This window comes from Nicotiana sylvestris, chromosome 8 (assembly GCF_000393655.2).
Source record: "Nicotiana sylvestris chromosome 8, ASM39365v2, whole genome shotgun sequence".
Taxonomy (NCBI): Eukaryota; Viridiplantae; Streptophyta; class Magnoliopsida; order Solanales; family Solanaceae; genus Nicotiana; species Nicotiana sylvestris.
Window position 1 is genome coordinate 204,254,942 of NC_091064.1, and position 10,185 is coordinate 204,265,126.

General features: G+C 41.2%; 2 protein-coding genes across 2 annotated transcripts; both read left to right on the plus strand.

Annotated features, from left to right (window-relative positions):
- The first annotated feature begins 5,263 nt into the window (after positions 1 to 5,263).
- LOC138876267 (uncharacterized) lies at positions 5,264 to 6,480 on the plus strand. Its single transcript, XM_070155175.1, has 2 exons — positions 5,264 to 6,128; positions 6,329 to 6,480. Exons 1-2 carry the CDS (start codon positions 5,264 to 5,266, stop codon positions 6,478 to 6,480), a joined length of 1,017 nt encoding a protein of 338 aa, XP_070011276.1.
- Positions 6,481 to 8,677: 2,197 nt separating this feature from the next.
- On the plus strand, positions 8,678 to 9,292 carry LOC138876268 (uncharacterized). The gene has a single exon (XM_070155176.1). The coding sequence runs from the start codon at positions 8,678 to 8,680 to the stop codon at positions 9,290 to 9,292; it is 615 nt and encodes a 204-aa protein (XP_070011277.1).
- Positions 9,293 to 10,185: the final 893 nt, after the last annotated feature.

Sequence of the window (10,185 nt, forward strand, 5' to 3'; positions counted from 1 at the left end):
ATGTCAATACTACTGTTGTGAACACTCTAGATTACCTACTCTACTACCCTAATCCTCGACCTCCATACCTTCATATCAAGAGTCATGTCCTCGGTCAGCTGAAGTTGCGTCATGTCATGCCTAATCACCTCTCCCCACCTCTTTTTTGGCCTACCTCTACCTCTCCATAGGCCCTCCAATGTCAACCTATCACACCTCCTTACCGGGGCGTCTATGCTCCTCCTCCTCACCAGGGGCAACGCTTCCATAAAACAAGTAAAACAACTACTTTAGGCCCCTTTTTTGTTACACTTAATAGGCTATGTATAAGTTTAAAAAAAGGTTCTGTGAAGTGAAAATGTTTGATTTCTTTCCTTAACGAGCATAGAGAATAAGGATTTCCAACTGCTATGATTTCTGCCACAAATATTGCACTTGAAATGAATATCGAACCTGAATTTCGTAAGACTATACGAAGTAACAATTTGATAAGAATGTTGATAATAAAATCTCAAAAAATTTCAAAGAGTCATTTGGAGTTGATTACTTTATACATAGTAGACAAGACTATTTTTTTCACTTCAAAATAGATTTGAACAATTCGAAGCATATGAAAATATTTTTGGTTTACTATTTAGCGGTAAAAATTAAGATTACTAGATGATGGAAATTTGAAAAAATATTGCCTTAATCTTGAATGTTCCTTAAAGCATAATAATCAATTTGATATTGATGGTTTAGATTGTTTTTCGGAATTGAAAATATTAAGAAAAATAGAACAATTAGAAGATAACAATTTAATTTATACACTCAGTCAAATAAAAAGATTTGATTCTTTTTTCAATGCCTATATTAATTATGGAATAATGTTAATAACTCTTGTTACCGTCGCTGAAAGTTGAAAGCGGAAAGAAATTTTCAAAATTAAAATTGTTAAAATCTTACTTAAGATCAACAATGTCTCAAGAAAGGTTAAATGGATTAGTTATATTGTCAATTAAGAAAGACTTATTAGGAGTTATTCATTATAAGAAAATTATTAATAATTTTGTATCTAAGAAACACTAGAAAAATAGATTTTAAATATATAAATAATTTTTTTAAAAGTTAAGCCCCCTCATAAAGTTTGACTTTAAGCCACAGAACTCGTACGGCCGCCCCTGCTCCTCACATGACCAAACCACCTAAGCCGCACAAAATTAAGGACACACAAAGTTAAGGTCAGAACTCCTATAACAAAGGTTTTTTTAAATAAGGTAAAATAATTTCATTGATGATAGGGAGGGAACTCCTGTATAAAAGTGGTATACCAAAAGGTACAAGATCTACAAAGAGATGATTCATTAAGATAGACATCCAATCTTCTATACAAACTGGAATCTTATGGGTGCACGAAAAGAAATAAGGGACAAGGGGTTATTCCTCAAATATGAATTTCATTTAATATTCCTTCAAGCTCTCTTGTTCCTTCCATACAATCCACATGAGTTCTAGTGGGGCAACATCATCCCACACATTCTATCTTCTCCTCTTCTTCTAAATGTCTAGGGGAACAGTGCTTCCTTCACGGTACGTGGCATCATCCATTGAAGTTCGAACCATCTAAAGGTTTTCCATCACAAGCAAGGTACTATCTCACTATAAATGGTGGCAGTCCAAGTCTTCGCCCAAACTCTTACCAACTAATATATGTAATCCTCCTCTTCCTCAAGTTTTGAGCTGTCAAAATCTCTCTTTCGCTGCCACCAAGTGAAGAAAAGCACCTTCTCAGCGCCCTGGGTCTCTGAATTGACAGATATGGAAAAGCTGATTCCTGAAAACTCCTATAATACTACTAGCCAAGCTCTAACAAACTGAATGCAAAATAACTCTCAAGTGAATCTGGTAATAAATAATAGGAATAAAGCTTTAACCGAGGTTTGTCATCGCTCTCTCACTCTCATTGCAAAACTAGTTTGACATATGCACAAGTGGGTGGCGATGCCTAAATCAGATCTGAGAATCATTCTCCATACAACCTTTGCAACTTTTTCAACCAAAGGATTAATAAGCTTGCCAAAGTACCTGACACCAATTAGTACTGAGAAGTAAACTAAGTTTAAGTTACACTCAGCCCTTCATAACATCAACTCTTTCCTGCACAGAAATGTTATCTTTTAAACTAGTAAACAACCATTCAACTAAACCTTAACGGTGAATTTAGTGCTTGATAACATAGGTACTAATGAAGAACTTTGAATCCATCTTAATATGTTCAAATGCATCAATAGCACAAGTAGCATAAAACATTGTCAGCTAGAATCATTGCTAATTTTAACGGCAACATACTGTAGAAGAACAAACATGTGTAGAGAAATTATTATCTGTTTCCTTCACTGCTTCATCACGTAAATCGTTTCAGCTGCTGCTAATTATTTCTTGGTCAGGACTGTTGCATATCTGAAACACTTGTTAGGTACTGCTGCATATATATTCTGCTTAATCTCCAATGAAGAAAAAATTGTTTAGTTGAATCCTCAAAATTAATGTTCGGAACAGATATCTAAATGAGGTAAAAGATTACGAATGACATCTGAATTACGATATTTTAGGTCCAAATATGAACACATGCCTGCTAATCAATGGCATACCCAAACTAAAATCAAACCATTTCAAGTCATTGAGAATTAACCAAAAAGAAAAATGTATAATGAAGCTAATAATAGGCTAGATTTATGTAATATGGAGATTGTTTATGCCCCAGCTTGATTATGTTTCACTGTGATAATATAGCTAAATGATGATAAATTGGATCTAATTGTGAATTTCACACGTTGCAGGAGTGAGTAGCACGTATGAGGACTTAAAGCTGTGATTAAAGCTAAATTGAAGCAAGAAAAGCCCCTATGAGCTGAGTACGTGGGAAGACGAGAAAAAGAAGAAACAAAATGAAGACCTGGCCTAGCGCGGCCACGCTAGCCCAGATGGTCGAGGCAGAATGATAGGGCATATGCGCGGTCACTAGCACGTCCATTAGCACGACCACGCTAGCTCAATTCCGGAAAAGTAAATTTCAGGGGTAAACTTGGAAGTTCGTGGGTAAATCCACTTAACCTATAGAAGGTCCAGCTCGCCCAAGGATTGATTATCAAGGTTTTCATAGCTTAGTTCAAGGCAAGGAGAGGCAAGAGGCAAGGAGGATAATTCAACATCGATTCCTTTCTGCCTTTTATTTTTACGATTTGTGATGAATTTGAATATTGTTCTGATGAACACTAGTATGAGTAGCTAAATATTTTAGTCTAAGGTTTTGATGGAACCTATTGAAGGATGAACTTCTTGTTATGTTAATATAGTTTGCCTAGTTTAATCTCTATTTGTTCAACTATATGCTTGTTGTAGTTAATTGATAGGATCCTCAATTAGGTGTGCCTATTTAGTGTGCATAACTCGGGAGAGAGTGCATATTTAGGTAATAGTTGGACAACACCACTCCCAAAGTATATGAGGGATCAATAACTGAGGGTTTAAAGGCGGAATTAGGGATAACGAAGCCTTGGATGCAATCTAAAGTGAGCAGTAATAAACAAAGTCAGCTAGCGTATCTCGGGAGAGTGCGTCTAGTAAATTATTGTGATTATTCGGGAGAGATTTACGGTAATAAAAGTGCTCATGATTGATAGAGATGATTAGGCAACTCTATGTGAAACATAACCGGAAGAGACTCCATCAATAGGGGAAATCATAACCTTAGAACCTTCTCTTAATTGGTTACAACTTAATCATAGTTAGTTTTCAGTTGCTTATTTACATTCATTCTTAGTTAGTAGAAACATCTTCAATTGTTATACACAACATTTGGGAAGTTGATTCTGTGGAATTTAGTAAGTCTAACGAGAGTAATTGATAGGTTAATTCCTTGTGGGTTCGACTCTAGGCTAAATATTCAGATTATATTTGCAACGTCCGCGTGACCTTTTTATAAGGCATAGTTGGGCGTGATCAAATTTTGGCGCCGTTGCCGGGGAGTTTACGGTGTTATCAATTACAATTGAAAGAAGTACAATTTTTTTTAGTATAGTCAGTTTTCTCTATACTTAATCCATACATCGAAACTTTAACGTTTGTTGACTTGGTTGTACAGGTGCATGCCTAGAAACTCATCAAGAACTGGTGAAGTACTTGAAGTATTATCAGATCCCGAGAAAGTTTTCAAGGCCTTGAATTGGGCCAACTGGAAAAACAAACAACAACAAACAACTGAACAATTCAATCCAGACATGGGGGATCACATAGTAGACCCAGCTGCGCCGATAGCGCCAGAGGCTGCGTTATATGGCTGGGCACAACCCACAACAGAGAACTTGGCCACAACGATTTTAGTCCCGCAGATACAGGCTGAGTCGTTTCAAATCACGAACAACATGCTACACTTGTTGCAAAACAAGGGACTATTTTTGGGGTCACAAATCGAAGATCCTCAACAGCACCTGAAGAACTTCCTGACAATCTGCAAAACTCAGAGGAAGCCCAACGCAACTCAGGAGGCAATCAAGCTGTTATTGTTTCCATTCTCAGTGACAGGAGCTGCCCAGACCTGGCTAGACTCACTCACCATCAATTCCATAATAACTTGGGAGGAGTTAGTCAAGCAATTTGTGAACAAGTTCCATCCACCCAATAAGACTGCCCAACAAATTGATGAAATCTTGAGTTCCAAATAGAGACCAATAGAGACACTGCAAGAAACATAGGAACGATTCAAAGGGATGTCAGTTATATGTCTGCACCACGGGATTCCAGATCAAATGTTGGGATAGTGGTTTTACATGGGTTTGGCAGATGGCGTAAAGGGTAATGTTGATGCTTCAGCTGGTGGAGCATTTTTGAGCAAAACATGGAGAGAAAGCCAGATTCTGCTTGATAAGATGGCACAGAATTCAGGATGGACAACCAGGAATGCACCTATCACTCCAGTGGTTCACTCAGTGCCCTTAGATCCATCCAACTCTATGGCTGAAAATATGGCCACCTTATTGACACAGATGAGTATACTCACCAAAAAGGTGGAAGAGTCAGGGCAGAAGCAGCAGGTACACATCGTAGATACTACCAATGGGGGCTTGTGTACATCTTGCATTAGTCAGCCAATTGGTAACCAGTGGAATGCAGAACATGATCATCATCACTACCCTGAAGACATGAATTATGTGTCTAATTATGGAGGCCAGAGACAGGGTGGTCAGAATTGGGGCCAACAAAATCAGTCGTACAAGCCAGTCCAACCACAGTTCAAAATGGTAACATGGGAGGTATGAGACCTCCTAACAATATGGCACCTTACCCAAGGCCACAGGGATATAACAATCAAAATCAGCAGCAGGGGTATCATCATCCTCAGCAGCAGCATGGTGGACGACAAGAAGATGGGTTTGCTAGACTTGAGGCAATGATGCAGCAGGTTATTGGGTCTAATGCAAAAATTAATGAAAGAGTAGATGCATATGATTCAGCTATCAAGAATATTAAAGTGCAGATGGGCCAGATTTCGATGTCTCTGAACAATCATCCTCATGGGACATTACCTGCAGACACTCAGGTAAATCCAAAAGATCAAGGCCCGAAGCAGCTGATGGCAGTGAGTCTACTGAATGGTAGAGATTTAGACATAGAGCAAGAGAGAGCTCGAGAAAGCAGACAGGCCGAGACACTCATATCAGTGCCCATTGAGCTAGATGAGTCAACGAAACTGATAGAGGTAACAGTCCAACCTGCCCAGAAAGAACATAACAGTCAGAGTGAGACTGAGAAAGAAGCTAAGACAGCCCAGGAACAAGTACTTGAGGTGGCAGTTGAGAAAGATCAATCCCAAATCATTAGAAAAAAGAGACCTCCCGCACCATTCCCTCAGAGGCTGGCCAAGTACCAAAAAGAGAAACAATACAAGAAATTCTTGGAGATGTTGAAACAAATCCAGGTAAATATTCCATTGATAGATGCGTTGAAGAAGATGCTTGGTTATGCAAAAATGATGGACTTGATATCCCGAAAATTCGATTTCCAAGACCTGGCCACAGTGACTCTTACTCAGACCTGCAGTGCGGTGGTGACTAGACTAATTGCTGAGAAGCTGTCTGATCCGGGGAGTTTCACGATTCCCTGCACCATTGGTAATTTTGCTTTTGCTAAAGCACTTTGTGATCTAGGGGCAGCATAAATCTTATGCCCCTGGCGATTTATAAGAGGCTGGGGATTGGAAGAGCTAGACCTATCTCTATGTTGTTATAGCTGGCTGACAGGACTGTAAAAAGACCCTCAGGTATCCTGGATGATGTGTTGATTTAGGTAGGGAAATTTGTGTTCCCTGCAGATTTTGTGATCTTAGACTGCAAGGTGGATAAAGAAATTCCCATAATTTTGGGAAGGCCATTCTTGGCCACTGAGAGCACTCTCATTGATTGTAAGACTGGGGAGATGAGATTGAACGATGAAGAGATAACATTCAATGTGCAAAATCTATGAGGCGACCAAGTGAATTCGCCAATTGCTCTCTTATTGACGTCGTGGATGTAATTGTGGAAACTGATGATGAGATGTTGAATATTGAGGACTCTCTTGCTGCATGTTTGATGAATTTAGATGAGGCGAATGGAGAAGAACTGGCAGAATGGGTGTTGGCGTTAGAGGGCAGAGGGTTATGGGATAGAACTCTTGAATTTGAGCCCTTGCACTTGGAAAATAGAGAAACTCCTCCAGCCAAGCCATCCATTGAAGAACCACCAAAGCTGGAATTGAAGCCAGTGCCCGCCCATCTCAGGTATGAGTTCCTTGGACCTGACTCCACATTACATGTTATTATCTCATCTAGTTTGTTAGATGTTCAGGCACAACAACTCTTGCAGGTACTCAAAGAGTGTAAGACTGCCATTGGGTGGACCATGACAGACATTAAGGGGATCAACCCCGCCTATTGTATGCATAAGATTCTGTTGGAAGAGGGACACAAACCTTCCAGGGAACACCAAAGAAGGCTGAACCCCAACATGAAGGAAGTGGTGAAGAAAGAAGTGATAAAATGGTTAGATGCGGGAATCATTTTACCATCTCTGACAGCAGCTGGGTTAGCCCGGTGCAATGTGTGCCTAAGAAGGGTGGCATGACGGTGATCAAAAACAATAACAATGAACTGATCTCAACAAGAACCGTCACAGGATGGAGAATTTGCATGGACTACAGAAAGTTAAATCTGGCCACCCGGAAAGACCACTTCCCACTTCCCTTCATTGATCAGATGCTAGACAGATTAGCAGGGAGGTCACACTTCTGTTTTCTGGATGGGTACTCAGGGTACAATCAGATCTCCATTGCACCAGAGGACAGAGAGAAGACCTCCTTCAATTGCCCATATGACATTTATGCTTTTCGAAGGATACCCTTTGGCCTATGCAATTCACCCGCCACATTTCAAAGGGCATGATGGCCATATTCACCGACATGGTAGAATACATAATGGAGGTATTCATGGATGATTTCTCATTGGTGGGAAACTCATTCGAGGAGTGCCTTAGAAACCTCACTCGTGTGCTGAAACGTTGTATTGAGACTAACCTGGTTCTTAATTGGGAGAAGTGTCATTTCATGGTACAAGAGGGTATAGTCTTGGGACACCGAGTATCAAGTAAAGGAATCGAGGTGGATCGTGCTCCCCTTCTAACTTCAGTCAAGGCAATCAGGAGCTTCCTCAAGCATGCCGGTTTCTACCGGAGATTCATTAGAGACTTCTCCAAAATCGCAAACCCTCTCTGTAAGTTGTTAGAAAAAGATCACCCTTTCTTGTTCTCTAATGATTGCAGGGTAGCATTCGAGGAGTTGAGTCACAACACCCATCATTGTTGCCCCCAACTGGGAGCAACCTTTCGAACTCATGTGTGACGCTAGTGACTATGCAGTCGGGGCAGTGCTGGGACAGCGGAAAGACAAGCTAATGTATCCAATCTATTATGCCAGTAGAACGCTGAGTGGAGCCCAGCTGAACTACACTGTGACTGAAAAGGAGATGTTAGCTATAGTGTTTGCTTTTGACAAGTTCAGATCATACCTGATTGGCTCTAAGGTAATTGTATACACTGATCATGCAACTCTCAGGTACTTGATTGAGAAGAAGGAGTCTAAGCCGGGCCTTATTCATTGGGTGCTGCTACTGCAAGAATTCGACCTCGAAATTCGTGATCGTAAGGGCACAGAGAACCAAGTCGCTGACCATCTATCATGACTTGAGGGAGCTGAAAGCTCAGTTGAGGTTGAGGATATTCTAGAAACCTTTCCAAACGAGCAACTGCTCGCTACTAGTCTTGAGGAAGTGCCATGGTATGCAAACTTTGCAAATTACCTGGCCAGCAGTATAGTTCCCTACGACCTTTCCTCTGTACAAAAGAAAATGTTTTATCGTGACTGCCGCATGTATTATTGGGATGAACCTTACCTGTTTCGAATATGTGTTGACAATATGATCTGGAGGTGCGTCCCCGAGATAGAACAATCTTCTGTTTTGCAGGCATGTCATGCATCGGCGTATGAAGGGCATTTTGGAGGAGTTAGGACAGTTGCAAAAGTGCTAGAGGCCGGTTTCTTTTGGCCAACAGTGTTCAAAAATGTGCACCAATAGGTGAAGGGCTGCAATGAATGTTAGCGAACCGGGAACATTTCCCGTCGCCATGAGATGCCCAGAAACCCAATTCAAGAGGTGGAAGTGTTTGATGTTTGGGGGATTGACTTCATGGGACCCTTCGTCGGCTCCAGTGGAAATAAGTACATACTTGTTGCTGTAGATTATTTGTCCAAATGGGTAGAAGCTGCAGCATTTCCCACTGATGATGCAAGAGTAGTGGTGGGGTTTTTGAAGAAGAACATATTCACCCATTTTGGGACACCGAGAGCTATTATCAGTGACGGAGGCACCCACTTCTATAATCGAGCCTTTGAGAAGCTGCTAATGAAGTATGTTGTGCATCACAAGGTGGCAACATCGTATCATCCGCAGACAAGTGGACAGGTGGAAGTGTCTAATAGAGAGATAAAGAGTGTATTGACCAAGACAGTGAACGCCACAAGAACTGATTGGGCAAAAAAGCTAGATGATGCACTCTGGGCTTATAGAACTGCTTTTAAAACACCAATTGGTATGTCACCATATAAGTTGGTGTCCGGGAAGGCCTGCCACTTGCCAATTGAACTTGAACATAAATCTTGGTGGGCACTGAAACAGCTGAACCTAGACATTGAGGTTGCGGGCACAACTAGAATCACTGAATTGCATGAGCTTGACGAGTTCTGACATCTTACTTTTGAGAGAACAAGGTTGTACAAGGAAAGAATGAAGAGGTTGCACGACCAGAATATTGTTGAGCGACATTTCAAACCCGGGGACATGGTACTACTCTATAATTCGAGATTAAGGCTATTCCCGGGTAAGCTTAAGTCATGATGGTCTGGGCCATTTCGAGTGGTTGAAGTATTCCCTTCAGGGGCTGTAGAGATTGCCTCAGAGAAAGACTCTCACGCATTTAGAGTCAATGAGCAGAGATTGAAGCTATACATAGGCATGAAAAAAAACCAAAAGAAGTGTCAGAGATCCACCTGACGGAACCTAATAGGTCGAGCGAGCCTTAAATGCGCTTGTCTGCATCGTGTCGCGACGTTAAATTAGGCGTTGCATGGGTGGCAACCCATTGAATTGTTGTAATGATCGTGCCACAACATTAACTAAGGCGCTGGTTGGGAGGCAACCATTGTGAGTTTTTAGGACGTGCTAACCAATGCAGGTGACAATGGGCGGGTGATAAGGCCATTGTCCAGGAGCGCACCCGCTACAGGCCGCGCTAGTGGACGTGCATATGGGCAAACATTCTGTCTGGGCTAAAAAATATTAGCGCGCCCGCGCTAGTGAACACGCTACTGGCCACACTAGTAGCTGCGCATATTGCATTGTATTCTGCCTGGGCTAGCGCGGCCATGCTAGTCCCGCCGACATCTGTGCGTTTTGTGTTATTTTTTTATTTTGTTTTTTTCATGTTAATTTTTTTTAATATAGCCTAAACTACCCCCCTTTCTAATAACCCCCCCCCCTCTCTTTAATCCCAAATCCCACCCATTCTACCACATTGAGCGAAAATTCCCCAACCCTAACCCCTTCTTCTTCACACACTCCCCTCCTCTTCAACTCAATTC

Bases quoted from the DNA above. Each gene is read 5' to 3' on its own strand.
- LOC138876267 (XM_070155175.1), top strand. From the start codon at position 5,264: ATGGGAGGTATGAGACCTCCTAACAATATGGCACCTTACCCAAGGCCA. The intron at 6,129-6,328 runs GTAATTTTGCTT...TGTTCCCTGCAG, and splicing joins CACGATTCCCTGCACCATTG to ATTTTGTGATCTTAGACTGC.
- LOC138876268 (XM_070155176.1), top strand. From the start codon at position 8,678: ATGCCCAGAAACCCAATTCAAGAGGTGGAAGTGTTTGATGTTTGGGGG.